This window comes from Molossus molossus, unplaced genomic scaffold, assembly GCF_014108415.1.
Source record: "Molossus molossus isolate mMolMol1 unplaced genomic scaffold, mMolMol1.p scaffold_m16_p_6, whole genome shotgun sequence".
NCBI classification, from domain to species: Eukaryota; Metazoa; Chordata; class Mammalia; order Chiroptera; family Molossidae; genus Molossus; species Molossus molossus.
In genome coordinates, this window is record NW_023425399.1 from 99749154 (window position 1) to 99774187 (window position 25034).

Genomic DNA, 25034 nt, shown 5'->3' on the forward strand with positions numbered 1-25034 from the left:
TCCCCAAAACACTTTCTTATTACATACAGAGAGACACTTGGGCCATTACCTGGTTAACATCTGCACATTGCTGCTGGGAATTCATTAGCTTCAGAGGAACATGACCGTAGTCGTCACACTTGAACACAGAAGGTGGGGCATTAATTATTAACAAGAGATCGCCCAAAAGATACAGCACAGAATTATTAGCAGGGCTGTCGGGACTGTCAGGACAGAATGACTAGCGCTCACGGGCCATCTTGGGAACACGAAAGGCACTGAGTCTGCCCTGAGCATTCACAACACCCTACAAAAGCCCAGTGGGAAAGAACAACCTGCTATTCTCAGTCAGTTATGATTCTCATACTTATTTAGATGTATTGAGCCCTTCTAAAACCTACGAGGCGGCAGATTTACACTTGGTCAAGGCACCAGCATTTACTTGCAATCCAATACATTCAACCGATCTTTGTTAAACACCCATGGTGTGTAAGGTTCAAAGCTACACTCCTGGGGTCCTGGTGGAGCAGGATGCAGGATTGCCCTTGGTACGACAATCATTCACTGGGGAGAACCAAGATAATACTCAAATCTCCATCCTGCAAGCCAGAATGGACCTCTCCAAAGACCTGGCTGGCTCCACGAAGAGAAGAAACAATATCTGAAGAGCACAATGGAGGTGCGGAGCAAAATTAACATTTCCTGAGCACCTTCTATATGCCAAGTACTGTGCCAAGTGTTCAGTGTCACAGCAAATCTATGAGATGGGTTATTATGCCCATTTCACAGATAAGGAAACTGAGGCTTCTTGGGCTAACTTACCCAGAGTCCCACTGGTAAGTGGCAGAGCCAGATTTACACCTGGGGCCCCCCAGCTGTAAAGCAAGAAGAAAAAAAGCCCATTCTTTCATCTTCCGCATCCTCCTCTCCCTGCGACACACCTCCTCTTGTCTGTGTTACGGGGTCCTGTCTCTGCAGAGCTGGGACAGAAAAGTGAGTTCCTGGTTCTAAGTCTGACATCAAGATCCCTCTCTAGCATTCATGACCCTCTTGTGTTTCCCATTGTCAAAATGGACATAGTCAGTCCAGGGTGTGACCTGAATGCCAAGTGCAGTGGTAATAGAATTCCCAGAGGAGAAGCTCTAGGAGCAATCTGGTTGGAGGGAAAGTGGGAGGGACTAAAAGATTTTTCTAGAAACCTTTTATAAGAGTGCTGTGACTTCTCACATAACTAGGATTAATCACCAAAAAACTGACGTAATAGCTTATAGGTAATTAATAAAAATATATACTGAGCCCTGGCTGGTTTGGCTCAGTGGTTGGAGGTCAAGGGCATGTACCTCAGTTGCCGTTAGTTCCTGGCCCTGGTCCGGGTCGTACGGGAGGCAACCAGTTGATGTGTCTCTCTCACATCAACATCCCCCCCTCCCCGGTCCCTCCCACTCTATCTGAAGATAAATGGAAAAATATCCTCGGGTGAGGATAAAAATATATATATATTTAAATATATATATATACTGAGCTTACAAATTAAATGAATAAAAATGTCTGCTCAGTACATAAAAAAGCAAAGTTAACTGAGTTAAAGAGAAGAGCAGGAGCCGAGGAGTTTTTCTTTTTAATGTTTATTTTTTTACATTTCTAATCATCCATCAATTATTCCACAAGGCAGGACCGCACTGTGGCTACATGTTGGCACCAAAGGCCAGACCACATGGGTTTGAACTCTGGCTTCATTGTTTATTGGGTCATCTTGGGCAAGTTACTTAATTTCCCTGTGCCTTAGTGTCTATTAATGAGGATAATAACAATACCTCTCTCATAGGGTGGTTGTATTAAATACCTGCACAGCACTTAGCACTCAATAAATTATAAAGATTCTCAATAAATGTTACTACTTATTATTCCATGTGTTACCATCAGCCTGAGGTGTTTCAACACATGCATTATAGATTCTTTTCTCTTTCTTAATTTTTGTTTGGAATGATCTTGGAGGCAATGACTATTTAAGATTATGAGAAGCTGAAGATACCTCTCCAAACCAGCTTCTTGGTTGGTACCTTAACCAACTTTAAATAGGTCTGACTGAGAAAAGTTATCAGTAGCAAATAGCAAAGTTTCAATAGCAAATTTTTTAAAAATATGGTAATCGTTATTCTTCTAAGCCTCTGAAATTAAAATAAAAGAGGGAACAGCAGTGAACTTTAGGAAAAAGCTGGGGAAAAAAGCACAGAATCAACAAAGACTTTAAATACTTTAAAGAAAGTATGTACCTTCTCATCACATTTGCATGGGGAGAAACTGACATCTGTGAAAGCAATTTAGATTTACTTTGGATATAATTATACGATTCTGCAGTATTCTTTTTGCCATCCATTGCTCTCCCAACACCCCCTTTTCTATTGCAATCACAGGAGGCAGGCAGAAGCATCTGGGGAGTCAGAAGAGGGGGATATCAGCCCTCCTGCAATGTGTTCACGGAAGCATGTCCCTGCGGCTCTGCGTTTACAGAATTTTATTTGCGTAGAAGTACTGCAGGAGCTCTGGATGACAGTGGCTCTGAAAGAAATGAACAAAGGAACACGTGAGGGAGGGAGTGAGCAAACCTCCCACAGAGGGAGTACACGATTGTCCAGTGCAGAGCCTGAGGACAGGCGGGCTTCGGATTCTCAAGCTGGGGGCATCCTTGCCTGCGCCCATCAGATGACCTGGACTGGAACTGCTGATAGATTTTGTGTGTAATCTTCCAGGCGTTTTGTCACTTCTGTTACATTATGGGTCAATTGCAACTGAAATTTATGGGGACAAACTCCCCGGTGCGCCCAGCTACTTTCCACATCAACACCGGGCACCCTGGGAGGATCCTCTCCTACGCTCACTCACCAGCTGCCTGCAGAGCTTGCGGTTCCTTTGATCGTCGCTCGGGAAGCTGTGTTCCTTCCTTTGCCTCAGAAACGGAGCGCAGGCTCGAACCGTGGCTTTGCAAGCCTGAGGAGAAGAATATTCCCATCTTACTGTCCAAAAGCCTCGAGAATTCTTTTTTCAATTACAGCTTACATTCAGTGTTATTTTGTATTAGTTTCAGGTGTACAACATCGTGGTTAGACAACCATATACTTTTCTAGGGGATTCTTTCATCCCAACCAAGGAAGAGGATTGTACCCAATCTTCTGTTGTCTGGGGGCCACTGACAGTGTGAAAGTGACCTCCAGGAAGTCTGCAAACCTGAACCTCAAAGGATTTATGCTTATAAAACGACCATGTCTATAATTTGGGGCTGGTGGGAAGGGCATAGCTTTATAGTTTACCACAGGCTCTGTTATGGTCCCATCAAAGTGGTACTGGGTTCTTAAGTCTAATCTCTCTCTCTCTCCCTCCCTCCCCTCTCTCTCTTTCTCTCTCTCTAAATTAAAGACAAGTGGTTTGTGGAACCCTTTGTTCCCAATAGTTTTGAAACACTCACCCAGTTCAACTTCAAAGCAGCCCTGAGGCTGATCCAACCCTGTTAGGACACATTTCTCCAAGAATAAAACAAAAGCTCCACAGGGAATTGGGGAGCTGGTGGGGGGGGGGGATAGAAAGTCTATACTAAGTGCAATGACAAAAGCTCACAGGCATGAATAAATACCCTCATCATGAGGACGGCTGCCCACGGCTTAACCCTGAGCCTCTCTGCCCCTGCCTTCCATTTACCTGAACTCATCTAGCATCGACAGGTGCTGGATCGGGCAGGTGGAGCAGGAGCAAATGAAAAATAACTCTCACGTGGAGGGGGCACTTTTTCCAGGATTCACATGGATATGCCGCTACGTGTTTATAACTGAACTGGTGGGAGCTGAGAGTCTGGCATCTCAACTCAACGGGGCGGCATCAGGACTCCCTTACAACGGTCGGAGATTTCTTATGGCTGGCTGGAGGGTCACAGACTTACCTTGGCAACCTGGGGATTTCTATCCTGTAAGTGGATCAGGAGGGAATCTTGAGTCTGCTTAACTTGATTGGTAAAAAATTTCTTCCATTTCCGCCCAGCAAAGGCAGGCAATTGCCCGAACAAGACAAAGGCCAAGTATCTCAGGCTGTCGTTCTCCTGTGGGTTCCCCGTGAGCAAAACAACAAAACCCAGGTCAGTACTAAAGGTAACTGCACCAGAGAAAATCACAACATGTTACAGGGGGGCCATCAGATCCAGTGCACAGCGCTTAGCTGGCTGGGGTGGGGGGTGGGATGGAGAGGGGCTGAATCTTCAATGAACCTTTTTGCCAACAGACAAGAGGATTAGACTTGGGGATCACTAGTGCTACTTCCAACTTTCTGGCTTTTTTCTTCATTACTTATGTTTTAGAGATACAATTCATTTACATGGTTCAAAATTCAAAATAACCAGAAAGATTTATTTTAAAAAGTAAGGCTCGTCCGGCCGGTGTGGCTCAGTGGTTGAGCGTCGACCCATACACCAAGAGGTTGCCAGTTCGATTCCTGGTCAGGACACATGTCCAGGTTGTGAGCCCAATCCTCAGTGGATGGCATGCAGCATGCAGGAGGCGGCCAATCAATGTTCTCTTGTCGATGTTTCTATCTGTCTCTCCCTCTCACTTCCTCTTTCTCTAAAATCAATAAAGAGGAAAAAAAAAAAAAAAAAGTAAGGCGTAAGGCTCTCCCTGGCCAGGTGACTCAGTTGGGTGGAGCATTGTCTTATGCACCAAAAGGCTGCAGGTTCGATTCCCAGTCAGGGCACATACCCAGTTTGTGGGTTCAATCCCCGGTCGGGATGTGTACAGGGAGCAACCTATCGATGTCTCTCTCTCTCTTTCTCTCTCTCAAAATCAATAAAAAAACCTTTTCCTCGGGTGGGGATTAAAAAAACGGTCTCTTTTCTCTCTTTTCTACCTCTCTCCCCCTGCCATGAAATTTTCCTCCCCACAAGCTAACAATGGTATATGTTTTGCGTGTATCCCTCCAGAAAATTAAGAAAAAGCACACATTACATAGAGCTTTGCCACGTTTTTATATAAATGGAAGCATAACACCACTGTTCTGCCCTTGATGTTTCCAATGACAATATATCTGGGAGCTCTTTCTACGTCATACATACAGGATTTTTTTGGGGGGGGAGGGGGCTGCATCATAATTCATATGTCCATTCCCTTTTTATTACTCCCAGCATCTTTGCCAAGTCATCTGTCTTTAACTTTGGTCTGAGTTTCCCTATGCCTGGTGGAAATACCAGTTATGTTGACTCCCTGAGGCCCGGCCAACTAACTCTCCCTGCTTTTAGCCCTACTGGCTGGTTTGTCCCTGCGTGCACGTCAGTGGGTTCAGCCCTTTCCTCCTCTCCAAGGTGAGCTGTCTGGTTCAAGAATCTCCCTTCCCGGGTGAGGAGACCAAGGGCCAGAGTACCATCATCAGGTAACAGAGAACCAGGGTAGTAATCAAGTCTGCTGACTCTTGGTGCAGGACTTTTATATCGGTGCTTCCTGGTCCTGTCCAGCTCCGGGTGAACCAGATGGAACAGGGCTGGGATGGGGTTCCTCGGGCAAAAGGAACACCAGAACCGGGGGTCGCAGAGACTTGGCAAGACTGAACACCACTGATCATTTGGTGAAGCATTTTAAGATATGGTTCCATGTGGACATACAGAAATGGCTTCAGTGTTGCATTGTCTTCACTGCTGTGTGTGTGTGTGTGTGTGTGTGTGTGTGAGAGAGAGAGAGAGAGAGAGAGAGAGAGAGAGAAACCTCAGCAGGCTAACATTAGTTTAAAAGGAAGGCATCTTAGCATACAGTGGAGTAAAGACAGCCTCTTTAATAAATGGTGTTGGGAAAATTGGACAGCTACATGCAAAAAAATGAAACTAGACCATCAACTTACACCATACACAAAAATAAACTCAAAATGGATAAAAGACTTAAATGTGACCCGTGAATCGATAAAAATTCTAGAAGAAAATGTAGGCAACAAACTTTCGGACATCATACGGAGCAGAATTTTCACTGATACATCACCTAAGGCAACAGAAATAAAGGAGAAAATGAACACATGGGACTACATCAAACTAAAAAGCTTCTGCACAGCAAAAGAAACAATCATCAAAATGGAAAGGCAACCCACTGTATGGGAGAACATCATTGCCAATGATGTATCAGATAAGGGGTTAATTTCCAATGTATATAGAGTGCTCATACAACTCCACAAAAGGAAGACAAAGAACCCAATTAAAAAATGGGCAGAGGAGCTGAATAGACACCTCTCCAAACAGGACATACAAATGGCCCAAAGACATATGAAGAAATGCTCAACATCACTAATCATCAGAGAGATGCAAATTAAAACAACAATGAGGTATCACCTCACACCTGTCAGAACGGCCGCCATCAACAAATCATCAAACAACAAGTGTTGGCGAGGATGTGGAGAAAAGGGGACTCTAATACACTGCTGGTGGGAATGCAGACTGGTGCAGCCGCTATGGAAAACAATATGGTGCTACCTCAAAAAATTAAAAATTGAACTTCCATTTGACCCAGTGATCCCACTTCTAGGAATATACCCTAAGAAGCCTGAAACACCAATCAGGAAGAATATATGTACCCCCATGTTCATAGCAGCACTATTTACAATAGCTAAGATCTGGAAACAGCCCAAGTGTCCACCAGTAGACGAATGGATAAAAAAGCTGTGGTACATATACACAATGGAGTACTATGCAGCTGTAAGAAAGAAAGATCTCTTATCCTTTGAGATGACATGGAGGGACCTGGAAAGTATTATCCTAAGTGAAAGAAGCCAAGCAGAAAAAGACAAATACCACATGATCTCACTTATATATGGAATATAATGAACATAACAGTCTGAGGAATACAGTAGACCCAGACACATGGAAGTAGGGCACAGACTGACATCCCTCAGAAGAGGGGATGGGGGGTGAGGGAATGGGGGGTGGGAGGGTGGGAAGAGATAAACCACAGAACTTATATGCATGTATGCATGACCAATGGACATGGACAACTAAGCCGGGGACAGGGTGGAGGGGGGGGGTAGGGTGGGGGGTGCCAATGGGGTAAAAAGGTAAAATATCTGTAACAAAAAAATAAATAAAAATTCATATAAAAAAATAAAAAATTAAAAAAATAAAAAAATAAAAATAAAATAAAAAAATAAAAATAAAATAAAAAAATAAAAATAAAAATAAAAGGAAGGCATCTTAGAGTTTTAACAGTTTCATCAGAGTACTTTTTGCTCAGCTTGTCTCGTCACCTGGCAGTTAAGAGTACAGGCCTTGTAGTCAGAGAGCCTGGTTTCACCACTTATTGGCTCTGTGAACCTTGGATAAGTTACCTAACCTATCTGTGCCTTGGTTTCCTCAGTGCCTACCTCATAGGGTTATTGTGAAGAAGATGTGATATAATCCATGTAAATTGCCTAGCACCATGCCTGGCACACAGTAAGGGCTTACTAGATGCTAACTATTGTTATTGTTACCTTTATAAGAGAGCACTGAACACATACTGGTATTGTTGCCATCATCATCACCATCATCATCATCATCATCACCATCAATGTACATATCTTCACTTCTCTATTACAATGATAACTTGAGGAGTAGTGTTGGGATAATCTCATTCTTCTTTATGTCTTCCACAACCCTCAACACAGTACTAATCTCTTAATGAGATTTGTTTGATATAGTCCCATTCATTTATTTTTGTCCTTACATCCCTTGCCTTTGGGGTCAGATTCATAAAATCTTCTCTAAGCTGAAGGTCCATAAGTTTAGTACCTATGTTTTCTTCTATGTAATTTATTGTTTCAGATCTTATATTTAGGTCTTTGATCCATTTTGAATTAATTTTTGTACCTGGAGACAAATTGTAATCTAGTTTGATTTTTTTGCATGTGGCTGTCCAATTTTTCCAGCACTGTTTATTGAAGAGGCTTTCTTTCTTTTTTTTTTTTTGACATTTTGTTCAGATAGAGTGGGAGAGAGAGAGAGAAACATCGACGTGAAAGGGATACATTGAGTGGTTGCCACCCTCACAACCCAACCAGGGCCGGGGGCAAACTGCAACTGAGGTACATGCCCTTAGCGGGAACCAAACCCAGGTCTTTCTAGACCGCAGGCTGACACTCTAACCGCTGAGCCAAACCGGCCAGGGCTGAAGAGGCTTTCTTTTCTCCATTTCACATTTTTGGCTCCTTTGTCAAAAATTGTTACCCCATATACATGTGGTTTTATTTCTGAACTCTCAATTCTATTCCATTGGTCTGTGTGTCTGTTTTTCTGCCAATATCATGCTGTTTTGATGATCATAGCTCTGTAGTATAATTTGAAGTCAGGTAGTGTGTTACCTCTAGTTTCATTTTTGTCTTTGTTTTCCTCAGGATTGCTTTTGCTATTTGGGGGTCTTTTGTGGTTTCATACAAATCTGACGGTTTTTGTTCTATTTCTTTAAAATACATCACTGGGATTTTGATGGGGATTGCATTAAATCTATATATTGCTTTAGGTAATATGGACATTTTAACTATGTTGATTCTTCCACTCCATGAACATGAAGCTTCTGCACAGCAAAAGAAGCCACCAACAAAGCAAAAAGGCAACCAAATGGGAGAAGATATTTGCAAACAACAGCTCTGACAAGGAGTTAATATCCAAAACATATAATGAACTCATACAACTCAACACCAACCAAACAATTCAATTAAAAAGTGGCAGAGGACCTGAACAGACACTTCTCCTAAGAAGACATACAAATGGTCAACAAATATATGAAAAGATGCTCAACTTCACTAGCTATTTGGGAGATATAAATCAAAACTACAATGAGATACCACCTCATACCTGCTACATCGGTTATTATGAACAAGACAAGTAATGACAAGTGTTGGCGAGGTTGTAGAGAAAAGGGAACCCTCATTCACTGCTGGTGGGAATGTAAACTGGTGCAGCCACTATGGAAAACAGTATGAAGGTTCCTCAAAAAATTAAGAATAGCTACCATATGACCCAGCAATCCCTCTTCTGGGTATCTACCCCCAAAATTTGAAAACATGTATTTACAAAGATATATGCACCCCTATGTTCATTACAGCATTATTCACAGTGGCCAAGGCATGGAAACAACCAGTGTCCTTCGATAGAGGATTGGGTAAAGGAGATGTGGTACATATATACAATGAAATATTACTCAGCCATAAGAAAGGATGAAATACTGCCATTTGTGACAACATGGATAGACCTTGAGAATATTAAGCTAAGTGAAATAAGTCAGCCAGAAAAAACTAAAAAACATATGATTTCACTCATATGTGGGATATAAAAGTGAAACTCATAGACACAGACAACAGTATAGTGGTTACCAGAGGGAAGGGAGGTGAGGGGTAGTAAAAGGTAAAAGAAGCCAAGTATAAGGTGATGGAAGAAGATTTGATTTTGGGTGGTGAGAACACAATGCGATATACAGATGATGTATCATAGAATTGTACACTTGTAACCTATATAATCTTATAAACCAATGTCATCCCAATAAATTTAATTTAAAAAAGATGTGTTAATAAATATGTGAATAAGAGATCTTATTCCCTGAGCAACACACCACCCAGGTCTCACATTTCTAACTTCACTCTGATTTCCACTTTTTCTGAGTTGTCCCACTTACGTCATCTAGTAGTGTCCTGGTCTGAAGAGTGATATCTACGAAGAAGGAGCCCAGACCTTTTCCTTGGATCTTGCCCAGGATGATGGTCAGAATCTTCATACTCTCGTGGATGACTTCGGAACTCATGGGATCATACAATCCATGCACCAGCAGGTCTAGGACAATTTTCTTATACTTTCTCACCTGTTATCAAGGTTTAAAAACCATTAGTAGCACAGAAATTCCTCCCCATGAGTTGAAAAGTAGCTCCATTTCTAATTGCCCAACAACCTTGCACTTGAACCAAGAGATTATAGTTTTATTCAGGATCTGTCACAACTCTCATCAAAATGCTTCCATTAACCTGACCCAAGAGCCCAAGTCAGTCTTTGAAGGCGAGCAGAGAGTGATCTGGAGAGAGGCCCATGGGTGGATGAGGCTAGGCAGGGCATGTCAAGGTGTACTGGATAATCTAGTTTTCTGAGACATACTGGGGACAGGATGAAATAGTCACTAAAGTTGACAGATGCTAAAGGAGGAGGTAGGAAAAATATTCTTTACTAAACAAGCATAAATTATTAGAAAATAAACTGAATTCACCAAAGAGGTGATGTCCAGCTGTATGCTAACCCTGCCTGCAACTCCATTCCCCAAGCCTGATAATACTGAGGTGTGATGACCCTAAAATGACCCCAACTCAGTCATGTCCTTGTATAATCTCTTTTCCTATGAGTGTGGAAGGAACCAGTGACTGACTTCTAGCCTATTGAATATGACAACACTCATGAGGTGTCATTCCCATGGTTACTTACATTATGTAAGACTCCTTAGCAGAGAGGAGTGAGTGACACTATTCTGCTGACCCCGAAGAAGTAAGCTACCACGTGAGTGGGCGCTGCTAAGAGCTAAGGGTGGCCCCTGGCTGACAGCAATCAAGGAAACAGGGACCTTGGTCCTACAACTGGAAGGAACTGAATTCTTGCAACAGCCATATAAGCTAGGAAAAGGACCCTGAGCTTCAGAAAGGAATGTGATCTAGCCCACACCTTGACTGCAGCCTTGTGAGACCCTGGACAGAGGACTCAGCTAAGCTGTGTCTGGACTCCTGACTCCAGAACTGCAAGCTAATAAATGCCAGGTCTGTGGTGCTCTGTTACAGAGCAGAAATAACTAGTACACGAGGTGCCATATGCCAGTCCTGGGGACTCCAGGCCACCTTCTCTTCCTACCTTGTCAGGGTTCTCACAGACCATGGTCCCTACGCCTCTCATCGCCATGTGACGCTTTTTAGCACTGGGGTCCCGGGCTCTTTCTGCCAAGATGAAAAACACATTCTTCAGGGGCTCCCACTTCTGGAACCTCAGTTTCCAAGAGACCTGGGGGGTGAATCAAAATGTGTTGATTCAGGAGTGTCCAGAGTCATACCCAACCCAACCCCAATCCCTCCCTCTAGGCAAAATCCTATGTTGCCAGCTCAATTTTACACCTTCTTTCTCCATCTAAAGACACATGATTTTTTTTTTTTTTTTTTTGCTGGAACTACAGGGTGGGGAAAAAGAAGGTTTACAGATGTTCATATGGAAAATAACACAGTAATTAATAAAAATACAAGAATAAACTGTGCTTTGAGTACTCACAACTATAAACCTACTTTTGCTCCACCCTCTATATTTATGTAGTTTGATCTACATAATGAAGAAATTGGTGGAGGAAGAAGAAAGGAGTAAAGAAAAATAATGCAGACCTGGTGCTGGCGGAGGTCTGGGGGTTGTGGACAGGCCAGCTGAGGTTTGGAAGATCGGAGAAGAAAGGGGTATTTGGAAGAGCTGGTTGAGCTGAGAAGAGGGGCCCCTTTCACAGGACAGGGCTCTCTGTATTCCTCTCCTCTCAAAGAAAAGAGCTTCCTGAACCCTTCTTCCTCCACCAGTTTCTCTGCTCTACTGTGTAACCAAACACATCGAAAGACATGCCTGTACTTGCTTTCTCCACTTCCTCTCCACTCTCCCTTGAGCCTTCTGCAATCAGGTTGATGGCCTCCCTCACCTGTCCCCAGTGTGGCTAAATCTAAGGGTCAGTTCTCAGTCCTCATGTTCCTCAACTTCTCAACAGCATTTGATGCAATAGCAAAGCACATCTACACATATTTCAGGGCACCCGAAGGATGTCCCACCCCAGAATACATGCATCTGAGCAATAAAGATTAGAAAAAGAAATGCATTTAAAAAATGAAAAATTGGGCAATTATGTGTGGCTGGTGCAGAAACCTGCACTTCAAAGGACTGAACTGTAAGTGACACTGGGGCAAGAGATGGGTTACCTCCACAGGGGGCTTATGAGCCCTGATACCAGGAAGGCCTCGGGGGTCCGCACAGCACAGACCATGGCAACATGTACTGGTGCCAGGACCAGGACAATACAAGATGCAGACAAGATCCAAGAAGAAGCCTCCTCTTCGCCATCCTTAGTAATGGGGTGGGGTGGGGAGCTGGAGACTGGATCGACAGCCCTATTTGGTGTTTGGGTGATCACCAAGTCCCGTCATTATCTCTGAATATTCCTTGCAGTTCACTCTATATTTTCATCATTAATTTCAGAGCAAGCTAAATTTGTTTCAACTTGTCTCCTTGCTATTCTATAAACATTCTGTCCATGTTTAAGGAACTATCATTAGACACTTTCCAGAAGAAGGAACCTCAGTGGAGCCAGCTGAACTAATGCAGACCAGGCAAGCACACAGGTTACAAAGCGGCTGCTGGGAAGGGACATTCATTCGTAATAGTTTGTGTCAGACCTTGGAAAAGAAAGATATCACTGATGTCCTTTTCCTCTTGGGCTGGCCGGTGGGGATGGAAAGGGGCTTTCCCAGAACTTTTCTCTGCATTTGGTCCATGGAACTATAAAAAAAATATATGAGCTACTAACACTTTTCAAAGCCTCATTGTCAACAAGCATCATCATACAAAGCTCTGTGTCGAGTAAGAATATAAGGAAGCAACACCTCTGAGGACTGTCCTTATGAACCTGTCACCTTGGTAAGGAGATTAAACAGTCACATAAAAAGATAAAGAGCAATTTGAGGCAGACCAAAAGGAATCACAGTACAGAGTTCAAGATGGTCTACCCCTGGTTCCCAGCCCACCCCACAGTCTTCTTGTGTGAGAATCACCATAGAAATAAAACACAGATTCTGGGTCCCACCCATAGAGAGTTGAAGTAAAAAGTAGCCTGAAACATTCTTCAAGGCTCCCCAAGGAACTAAATTGGTTCTGCTTTTTAGAGGAGATTTTTATATCTCTTACAATTTTTAAAATGCACATATCTTGCAGCAAATCTTTCATACATTAACACATCATATGCTCAAAGACATTCACAAAGGATAGGCACCAGAGTCTGTAATAAACAACAAAATGTCCTTTAATAGTGTACTATAAAGAAATTACACATATACACCACAGCTATACAACTACAGGATGGCTACCATTAAAAAAAATATTGTGCAAGTCTATGTGAGCTAAAATGATCTCCAAAATATACTGTTGAGTGAAAAGTGCAGGTCAGCCTGTAAGTGTGCTACCCCATCTGTGTGAACACAAATTGAGGTAGGGAAATCAACATATGCTTGCATATGCACAGAACGGGGAAGGATATCCAAGAAATTTGAACAAAAATTGCCTGTAGGGTAGAACTCTGAGCAACTGAGGTAGGAAGGAGACTTACTTTTCCACTACTTTAAAATATATAGTTTGTCATTTAACCACGTGTCTCTATTATTTAAAATGAATATTATTAGTAAGTACAGCTCACAAAGTGATGCTGACCTACAGCCTAATTTGAGGCCAACTAGTATAAACCTGTGCTACTCAGACTAGAACGTGCACGCGAATCACCAGAGGATCTTGTTAAAATGCTGGTTTGGACTCCACTGAGTCTGGGGTGGGGGCACCGGTTTCTGCCTTTCTGATAAACTCCCAGGGGACACCAATGCTGCTGGTCCCAGGACCACCTTTGAGTATGAGTATAAGGTTAAGAGCTACAAGAATCAAGAGAACACTGTGGCTGGAGCGGCTGGCAGAGAGCACCCAAGGCATGTGGGTGAGCTTTCAAAGAGGGGCAGAGCGTGTCTGACATGTTGGGTTTTCACTGGGATCCCATGAACAGGTAGTTAGTATCACAGTAGTGGTTAAAATGGGAGAGTGGTAGAAGATAAGGCGACAGGAAGTCAAGATCAGCTGTGAAGGACTTTGACCACTGAAGAGTTTAGTTTCAATTGTATTGCAGATAAGAGTAAACCATTAAATTTTTTATTGAGGTGAAGTCTAGATAACATACAATCAACTATTTTAACAGTGTTGTACAACCACCACCTCTATTTAGTCTTAAATATTTTCATCACCCAACAAGGAAACCCATACCTATTAAGAAGTGTCCCTCCATTCTGCCCTCACCCCAGCCACTGGCAACCATTAATCTGCTTTCTATCTCTATGAATTTATCTGTTCTGGATATTCTATATAAATGGAATAATTCAATATCGTGACCTTTTGTATCTGGCTTCTTTCTCTTTGCATAATGTTTTTGAGGTTCATCCATGTTGGAGCACATATTGGTACTTCATTCCTTTTCATGTCTGGGCAATATTCCATTACATGGATATACCACATTTTGTTTATCCATTCATCTGCTGACCAACACTTAGGTTGTTTTCACGTTCTGGTTTTTGTGAGTAGTGCTGCTATGAACATTGGCATTTGTTTGAGTATCTTCTTTCAATTCTTTTGGGTATATTCCTAGGGGTAGAATTGCTGATTCAGGTGGTATTTTTTCAGGAACCACCAAACTGTTTTCCACAGTGGCTGTACCATTTTACACTTCTACCAGCAATGCGCAAAGATTATAATTTCTCCATATCACCAACAATTGTTATTTTTCAGCTTTTTAAAAAAATCCTTACAGGAGGACATGTTTTTCACTGATTTGAGAGAGAGAGAGAGAGAGAGAGAGAGAGAGAGAGAGAGAAACATAAGTGTGAAAAGAGAAACATCAATTGGTTGCCTCTTGTATGCACCCTGACCAGAGATTGAACCTGCAACCTAGGTATGTGCCCTGACTGGAAATTGAACCTGCAACCTTTTGGTGCACAGGATAATGTTCCAACCAACTGAGCCACACTGTCCAGAGCTTTAAATTATTATTATATCCATCCTAGCAGGTATGAAATGTTATGTTATGGGTTTGATTTGTACTTCCACGGTGACTAATGGCATCTTTTCATGTGCTTGTTGGTGATTTGTGAGTTTGTTTGTTTTTTATAAGACATGTCTATTCAAATCCTTTGCCCATTTTCTTAGTGAGTTGTTGATCTTTTTGCTTGTGAGTTGTACAGTTCTTTATATAGTCTGGATAATAGACCCTTTTAGACATATGATTTACAAATCTTATTCCCTCTGTAGGTTGTCTTTTTACTTTCTTAACAATGTCTTTTAATATACAACAGTTTTTAATTTTGATGAAGTCTAATTTATCTATTTTCAGTGTTGTTGCTCATGCTTTTAGTGTTATAGCTAAGAATCCATTGCCAAATCCAAGGTCCTAAAGGTTTATCCCTATGTTTTCTTCTAAGATTTTTATAGTTTTATGTTTAGGTTGTTGACTCATTTTTGGTCAGTTTCTGTATATGGTGTGTGAGTAGTGCTACTATGAACATTGGCATTTGTTTGAGTATCTACTTTCAATTATTTTGGGTATATACCTAGGGGTAGAATACCTATGGTGTGTCCAACTTCATCAGAACCACTGCCTTGTTTGTTTTGGCTTAAAATATTTTCAGTAGCAGAAATGACAGACAAATGGCTGCAGTGGTTCTCAGCCCTGGTGGCACCAGAGTTCCTAAGGGACTTCTACTCCGCCTAACACCCGGGCTGCACCTAAATGACGTCCATCGCCTCTGCAGGGGGGCTCAGGCAGCAGTCACTTTTAAAGCTCACCATGTAATTCCAATGGACAGTCACTGAATTAGGTGACTAGTGACCTTGGTTTGCCTGAGCCTGAGGGGTTTCCTGGACAAACCGGAATAACTGGCCACCCCACTGATTATTGTTGAGTCTTCAACTTATTTAAATGCAGGTAGCTGGTAGAACCCAGTCCTGTTAAACGCTCGTGCTTTGGGACATTTGACTCTGATTGACCTGGAGGTGCTGGGGATTTGGTTTCTCCACCATCTTTGCCCCCCTGGTGGTTTGGGTAATGTTCTCTTTGTCAGAAGACACCGCAGACGTCCATGGAAATACCTCTTCTCCCGTAGCCCCCGCCTCGAGTTCCCCTTCAGCTCTGGCCAGCAGATTTCCTCTCACCACTACAATGAGGGGCCCAAATAGAACCCCCGAGAATTGCACCCCCACCGATTAATGAGATTTTTTGTTTGTTTGAGTAAAGACATGCCCCTAAGCTTTACATTCAGCCAGCCGTTCTCACATCTGAGTGTGCATCGAATCACCTGGAGGACTCGTTAACACACGGCTCCCAGGCCTGGTCCCCAGAGCTGGGGGTGCTGCACATCTGAAGCAGGGCCTCACACTGCGTTTCTACCCAGTCCCGGGGGCACCGGGAGGCTGCTTCCGGTGCATGAAGAGAATGAAACCACAGCATTGCAATGCCATTTCTCTCCAGAATCAAGGGGTTTAAAATTCATACAGAGGCAAACAAAACAAAACAAAAATACAACAACAACAATAAAACCTATGCTTGGAGGTTTCTTTCTGGGGGTTTTCTGCACACAAGCTTCTGTTTCAACAGAACCTGCCTCTCCTGAGGTCGAATGCTCCGGGTCAGAGCTGGCGATGCCTGACGATGGATGTGGGAGTTTAAAGGAAGCAAAGCTCCCTCAGGCTGAGAGCCACTCACCAAGGAGAGCACAGGCCTCTTCATCAACAGTTGGCGTCTCTGTTCTGAGGCATGAGAAAGTCATGCGTGAAGCTTCTCCTCCATCGAGAGGAAAGCAAACCTGGTTCCCTGTCCTTTACACTCCACGCCTCTTGTAGCATCAGCAGAGCCGGGGAGGGCTGCAGCCATCCAAGGCAGCTTTCCATGCTTCCGAAGCCAAGAATCCAGGGAGCAAGATTCTGCGGGCTCCAGTATGGCAGCCATCCCCCGGATTCCTGCCAGCCGCCCAGATGTACTTGGAGACCAGCATGGGGGTCACTGTGCTGGAACGCCACTGGATGCGTGCTCCAAAGACCTGGAAGGACTTTGCTGAGATGGCTTGTCGAGCTTACTACAATGACACCAAATTCCACAGAATCATCAAATAATTATGATCCAGGGAGGTGACCCCACAGGGAGGTCAAGATGGTGCATCTATTTGTGGCAAGCAATTTGAAGATGAACTTCATCCAGTCTTGAAGTTCACAGGGGTTGGATTCTTGCAATGGCCAAAGCAGGGCCAGATACCAACAGGGGCCAGTTCTTTGTGACCCTACCTCCCACCCAGTGGCTTGACAGCAAACACACCATTTTAGGACAGGTGTGCCATGGTATAGGAATGGTGAACCGAGTAGGAATGGTGGAAACAGACTCCCAGGACTGCCCTGTGGATGATGTGAAGATCTCCAAGGCATAGCTTTCTGCCTTGATGCTCTCTTGGGCACACCAGGTCCTCTAGATGGCGCAGTGAACCAGCTTCCAGATGAACCAGAATGACACATAACGCTGAGCTTCATTTTGGCCTTGTAAATCATGGAGCTAAGAAGGCCTGACATCTTGGGTGAGTTAGAGATGGAAATGTATTTTATTTTATTATTTTGTTGTTGTTAATCCTCACCTGAGGATATTTTTCCATTGATTGTGTTGTGATTTTTTTTTCTTTTTTTTAGAGAGAATGAAAAGGAGGGAGGGAGGAAGAGAGAGAGAGAGAGACATTGATATGAGAGAGACACACCAATTAGTTGTTTCCTGCACGACTCTGACCGGGGCCAGAGATCGAATCTGCAACTCAAGCACGTGCCCTTGACCAGGAATCAAATCCAAGATACTCAGCCTTTGGGACAACACTAACCACTGAGCAAAACCAGCCAGGGTTGGAAAAGTATTTTAATAGGATGCTTCTTTTCACTTCTCCCTGAGCCTAGGTTGACGGAGCATTTGCAGAACTGCCCGTACATGACCATACACAGGTTACTGCTCACTGCAGACGACCCATACTGCTCCTCCTTGCGTGTACCCACTCTGATACACTTGGGACAAAATGAAGCCAATTCCATCCTTTCGCAGTGTCCAACCAAACTTCTTTCTGCGAAGATTTGTATTCTGGCTACACTGCAGTCTTTGGTGGTTGACAGCCACAGAATTCAAAACCAGATAGTGTCTGTCAGCCTTCTGAACTCTGTGCACACCCTAGTTGGGTCTCCAACACCTCTTCTTCCCGGGAATGTCTGCATCCCCATATATATTTACCCACTGCTGTTTCTGACACTCAGACATCCCACACAAAGCCACATTGGATTTTGCCAAATGAAGACTGCATCCAACAATCAAGTTTCTAAGAAGGTGTGAAGTGCGGAATGATAATGCGTAATAATCAAGAAATGAACTTACTAAAAGGAAGCATAAACATTGACCATACTTTCCCCCAGGAAGGAGTGGAAATCTGTAATGAGCATAAGGACAGACTATAAATTCGCCTTGAAAAGCAGACTTCTCATAAAGGAGAAGTACCACTTATGTTTTTTTTAAACCTAAGACTTTAGGTTTTGTTGTTGTTGACAACCCTCACCCAAGGATATTTTTCCGTTGATTTTTTTTTTTTTAGATAGTGCAGAAGGCAGGGAGAGAGAGAAACATTGATGTGAGAGAGACACTTTGATTGGTTGCCTCCTGCATGACCCTGACCAGGGCTGGGGATCAAACCCGCAACCCAGGTATATACCCTTGACTGGGAATTGAACCCGTGACCATTCGGTCCACAGGCCAATGCTCTAACCACTGAGCAAAACCGGCGAGGACTGTTAAATTTCTTAAAATCTTTTTTATTATTTGGGGGGGGGTGATGATGAGAGAAACAAAGTTAATACCTATGTAATAGATAAAAAACTTCTTAAATAAAATGTCATTGATGGTTGGGGGGAAAAAAGAAGCCAAGCATTCAGCCCTGTCACTTCTTAGTGACACATCTAGAATTTAATGCCATGGAAGGCTTTCAAGCAGGGCAAAGAAAACAAGAGCTGAGCACTCTGCATGGGAGAGTCAGCAAGTGGTTAGACACACACACAAGGGTTCACCTCTAGCTCGCCACCTCTGCTAGTGAACACTTCCCGCCCCCCCCCCCACCTCCCCGCCTCCCCGCCTCCAGATTAAATCTGTGATCCAATTCAATCTCACAGGTTGTCAGGCTCATCTTCATCTTTGCTGCAGAAAAAACAGTTCTCACAGTTGGCTGGACCTTCTGTATCAGACTCCCTGGGGTGCTTGTTATAAACTCCAGGCCTCCCCGTAATTATCAGATCTGAGTCCCAGGGAGCACAGGGTCTGCAAGCTGCATGTTTTTACAAGGTGCCTCGTGATGCTACACACACGCTGGTATATAAAAACCTCTGCACTGGGGATGGAGTGAGCCCAGAATTGGCATACCCCGTTAACCTGAGGCCGTGCATGGGGGAGGCCCTGGAGTCAGAGGGGCAGCCAAGGCCCAGGGGAAGTGGGGGGGGGGGCATCAGGGTCTTTGCAGAGAACAAGGTTGAAGGCATATGACTGTGCAGTACATTGAATTTTACTTTCAAAATAAAATGAAAATCACATTGAGCTGTACAGACTACAATGGGTGTACTCTTCTTGGATGCTATTCTTAAATAAAAAGTGTCTTTTAAAAAGTCCAACAAAATGGCTTCTAGTCAAGATGGTGGTATAGGTAAACGCAGTACTCACTTCCTCCTAAATCCACATCGGAATTACACCTCGACCACAGAACAACCACCATGCAGAACAGCCTGAAATCTAGCTGAGCAGAGTCCTACAATTAAGGATAGACAGAAGCCACATGGAGACTGGCAGACACATGCACGGGCTGGTCTCACACCCACATGTGGTGGTTAAATGTCAGGAGGGATATCTCGGCTGCAGAGGTCCCCCTTGAGGAGTAAGGGGTCCCAGCCCCAGACAAGGCCCCCTGCCCAGGGTTCCAGTGCCAAGAAGAGAAGTCCCCATAACCTTTGACTGAAAACCAGCAGGGATTGTGGCTGAGACCGAGGGCTGAGTTCCAGGTGATCTTCTTAAAGGGTTCACACAGGAACTAACTCAGACTCACTCCCTCTGAGCTCCAGCACTGAGGCAGCAGCTCGAAAGACACCAGGGACATACAGGGAGGGACTGAGCTGTCCGGTTTCAGGGTGAGGGCTGGAGGGGCAGCTTTCTCCAGACAGAAGTGCCGGCAGAGGCCATTGCTCCTTCGCTGAGCCCTCTACAGAGCTCCACCAACCTGGCGATCACTGTTCACCCCACCCTGGTGATTCCCTGAGACCCCACCCTATGCAACTTGTCTGCCTATTTCCAGTGACTTTTCTATACAAATGTCTTGTCTTGTTTCATGCTTTGGACTTTCCTAAAATATCTCAAACAAGTAGCATCTGGCCTCAGCATGCCCTGTACCTCTTGTTAAATGGCCCCAGGGCTGGCACTAGTGGCAGCCTGCAGCTTGGCATCTCCTGGGCACCTCCAAACCCAGTACAAGGAAAAGCCATCTGGAGGTTGCTCTGTAGCTCATACCAGTTGGCCCTGGGAAGGGCACAGGCAGAGGCTGACCTTGGCCTGCACCTCCTGGGAGACCCCAGAGCCAGAACATCTGGAAGACAGCTTCAGACCACATCAAAGCACCACCCAGCCATCTCCATGAGCAACACATTTAGCAGGCACCAGAGTCTCCTTGAAGCAAGTCCTGCTCCATGGGGCCAGCCTCTGCACAGCAGATCCCCCACGGTGGTCATGGCCAGTCCTTGCAGCCAATTGGACTGGGGGTAAATCCCTCCCGTTGACATGTCAACAGCAATCAAGACCCAACTACAACAGGAGGGTGCACACAACCCACGCAAGGAGCACCTGGAGCAGCCAGCAGACCAGGAAGGCTGTGCCACTGGGTCCCTACAGTACACCTACTACCTAAGGCCACACTACCAAGGCTGGGAGATGAAGCAGCTACACCTAATACGCAGAAACAAATATAGGGAGGCAGCCGAAATGAGGAGACAAAGAAATATACCTCAAATAAAAGAACAGAACAAAACTCCAGAAAAAAAATAAACAAAAGAGAGATAAGCAATCTACCAGATGTAGAGTTCAAAATACTAGTTATAAGAATGCTCAATGAACTTAGGGAAAAATTAGATAAACTCAGTGAGAACTTCAACAAAGAGATAGAAAACAGCCCTGGCCGGTTTGGCTCAGCGGTTAGAGCGCCCACCTGCGGTCCGGAGATAGAAAACATAAAAATGGAGATAGAAAACAAAAAAGAAGCTGTCAGATATGGAGAATACAATAACTAAAATGAAGAATACATTACAGAGAATCAACAGTAGAGTAGATGAAGCAGAGAATCAAATAGATGATTTGGGAGATAAGGAAGCAGAAAACACCCAATCAGAATGCAAAAAGAAAATAGAATAAAAAGAATAAGGATAGTATAAGGAGCCTCTGGGACAACATCAAGCATGCTAACATTCACATCATAGGGATGCCAGAAGAAGAGAGAGAGAGAAAGAGAGAGAGCAAAAAATTGAATAAATAATGACTGAAATCTTTCCTAACCTGGTGAAGAAAACAGACATACAAGTCCAGGAAGCACAGAGAGTCCCAAACAAAATGAACTCAAAGAGGCCCACACCAAGACACATCGTAATTAAAATGCCAAAGTTTAAAGACAAAGAGTAGTAAAAGAAAAGCAGTGATTAACAACAAGGGAGCTCCCATAAGACTGTCAGCTGCTTTCTCAACAGAAACTTTGCTGGGCAAAAGGGAGTGTCAAGAAATATTCAAAATGATGACAAACAAGGACTTCCTCCTAGTTTTTTTTCTGATGAGTTGCTCTGGTCATCACAGGTGCATAGTTTGGTGTGACCGAGGCTGGAAGGCCACCTGGCCACCTTTAACCCAAAGGCTTAGCTCTGCTTGTAGTTTCATGTATCCCTGTGCACATTTTTCAATGAATTCTTCCTGTAGTTATTATTTCCTGAGTATGCCAATGCCTTGTCCCCCATTCTCACCACCCCCAGACCCTGGAGCTTGGCCTCCTTGCCTCATTGAGGTTCTACCTGGCCTTCCTGAACAGACATGGGTTTGGGGTCACTTAGAAGACTGTTTGGGGCTTTATGCTGACTCCTAGGTGCGTTTGCAGATTTAAATCCTTCTGAATCAAAATATTAGGTTTATGGTCAATAATCCTTTTATTTACGGAAGCCAAAAGACATACTAGAAAGGTTAAAATTACAAAACACTTTGATCTTATCTATAAAATGAGGGGAAGAAACTATTTAATTTCTAACAATCCTTTCAACCCTGCACTTATTGATGATAATAATAACATTAATAGCACTATTTATTGAACACATGTATATACTAGATACTACATTTAGCACTTTATATTCACTGCAGGACAAGCTGCTTTAGCTGACATCTGCTTAACCAACTTTCCAGTTTCCAGGCCCTCTGTGAACTGTACCAACCAATGCTGTGACTGCGAGTATTCACCCCCAACTTCTGCTGCACTAGTCTTTGCACGCTAACCAAGAATCAGTGTATGCCAGCTGGACTTGTCATTGCAACTGTGTAGTTTAAATATTACACAAACTCATGCAATATAAGAATACAAAGAAAGTCGTTTCTCTGAAAGCAAGGTCAAATGTTTTGGAAAGATTCAACAATGGGAAGCTGTTAAAAATTGCTATCAAATGAGGTGTGGGCAGTATAAGTTTGGAAAACGTTTCAATAATCTGGAATGAATATTATAATTAGAATGAATGCTTCTGCAGAAAGTGACTTTATAAGCATCTTCCTAGATGTCTTTACATTCTCACTACATTGAAAGAAACCAAAACGAGAACTCACAAGCGAAGATTATGTGTGTGGCTTATTCAAGAAAGACAATTCAAAAAAAAACAAAACACTAACTAGTGAACACACATGCAAAGAAAAGGCTGTGGTCCTATGTAAAAGATTAGGAAATTCTATACTTTAGAGTAAAATAAACTATTTGAGCTAAGTATCATCTTTATAATTCTCTGCTTTAACCAGCTTCTTTCATTAACTCTCGAAAATCCAGTCTCAATCTCTCAAATAAGAGGCCTTTGTATTTCATGCAATCTTCACAATAATCTTGAGAATTAGGTTTAATTATGTCCATTTTAGAGAAGGGGAGTGGGGGCCCTGGCCAGTTTGGCTCAGCGGTTAGAGCAACGACCTGCGGTCCTGAGAGACCCGGGTTCGGTTCCGGCTAAGGGCACGTACTTCGGTTGCAGTTTGTCCCCGGCCCTGGTTGGTCGTGCGGGTGGCAGCCACTCGATGTGTCCCTTCACGTCGATGTTTCCCTCTCTCTCTCCTTCCTCTCTCTCCCTCCCACTCTATCTGTACAAAAAATGGAAAAATACCCTCGGGTGAGTATAAAAAAAAAAAAAAGAAGGGGAGTGGGGGCCTAGAGTAATGTAAACAACTCGCCTGAAGTCCAATAACCAGTAGTGGCAAAGCAGAGTCCCAGCCTAAACTCTGTCCTTTCCATCACTATATTCTAGGACATGCCCAGCTCGTAGACAATGTCCTCCGTGCTGACCGGCTACAGAGACCCTTCAGTGTGAAACATTAGTATCTTCCCTTCAGTCCCCTCCACCCGAAGCTCTTAGCCGACTTAATATAATGTTCTACAATCTATGTTTTGATCATAGGTGGACTGATAAGATTGGATTGACATACTTTGTGAAAAGGAAAAGCCAGGGGAGCGGGGCGGGGAGGCTACATGGTCCACATGGCCCACTTCAGTTTTGCAAAGAGAACATCAACTCGCTCAGATGTCAGTGACCGGAATGAGGTCGGGAAAGCAGCGGGGAGCCCCGCGGACCGAGGCTCTGCGCGCCGCCGCCTGGGCTGTCCCTTACCTGCGGCTGTCACGTGGCGAGGCGCTGGCGCCAGCCGCCGGAGCCCGGGTCCAGGGGCTGCTGTTCCTGGGGTGCCAGCCAGTTGGGATGACTCGGCTCAATTTTCCCAGCCCTGAATTCCTAACACGGAAGAAGGGAATGAAGAAGGTGAAGCAGAGTCTGTTCAGGACAACGGGTCAGCACAGAGTGTTGGAAAGTGAAAGGGAAAAAAATCAAAGTTTTGATGGTATTGAGGTGGGGGAGGGAATGGTCCTCTGATACCGACAAGGGTGTTCCGGTGACACGTGTGCCCTTTACTTCCCCGAACTGTGCTGAGGTGTTTCTCCTCCTTCCCCTTGCTGAGCTTTCCCCCTTGTCCTGCCCTCGTTCCGGATCTTACCCACACTTTCTAAAGAAAGGACTGCGTTCCGAGGCTCTTCTGCGCCACGAGAACCGGCTCTGCCCTGTACCGGTCCCCCGTGCCGCCACTAGATGGCGGCATCTCTCAATGGACGGGCTCCGGGCAGCCTCAGCACAAAGCCGCAGCTGTGCCGCTTCCTCCCTTAATTCTGTTAGAGCCGCATTTAATCTAAGGATGGGACTCTGTGTTCCAGGCCAAGCAGCCTCATTGTGACTGACTGGTGCACAACCAACTATTGCTTTAACTGTTGATTTCCCTTCCTGCTCAACAAACACCGCAGGTCCTGAAAGGACTGATTTAAACTCTCAACAATTTAAATGATTTATTGCTAAAACAAACCAAAAACCTGGAGGTAACAGGCAGAATTTGGGAGCCTCCTAGCCCCTCATCATTCCTCCTTCTCTGGATTCTCCAACCACGTGCATAAATACATTTATCAGTAATTACTTATTATCTGGCCCTGTTTTGGATAAGTGAGCATTATGTCCAAAAAGAAAAAAAGATTATATATCCAAAGCTCTAGAAGCACATTGTTATGCTAATAGATAATATTTATTAAATATTTCTGATCCAAACATTGGAGTATATATTACCTAGACTATCTTGTTTGATTCTTACAACAAACCTGAGGTGAGTACTTTTATTATGATTCTCATTTTAAGAATGGGGAAACACACGGAGAGATGACTTTGCCCAAGGCCATGCATTTAATTAGTGGCAGAGTTAGAATTTATCCACATGCAGTGAGCAAGTCTGGGACCTCCAAGTAGGGGATAAGCAGACAAGTACATCAGAAGGGAAGGTCGAAAGAAAAAAAAGTGGACAGAAAGAAAACCGATGCTCCTGAGAAAACAAGAATGAAGCTAAAACAATACCCTCTTTGGACTGTCCACTCGG

At 43.9% G+C, this 25034-nt stretch overlaps 1 protein-coding gene and 1 pseudogene across 1 annotated transcript; one reads left to right on the forward strand and one right to left on the reverse strand.

Annotated features, from left to right (window-relative positions):
- Positions 1 to 2337: 2337 nt before the first annotated feature.
- On the reverse strand, positions 2338 to 24218 carry MRO (maestro). The gene is given in 9 exon segments (XM_036245465.1): positions 2338 to 2538; positions 2863 to 2967; positions 3911 to 4066; positions 9636 to 9818; positions 10844 to 10990; positions 12406 to 12508; positions 23738 to 23857; positions 24117 to 24187; positions 24189 to 24218. Coding segments are annotated over 9 exon segments (969 nt in total). The 3' UTR covers positions 2338 to 2484.
- Positions 16698 to 17229, forward strand: LOC118618382 (annotated as a pseudogene).
- Positions 24219 to 25034: the final 816 nt, after the last annotated feature.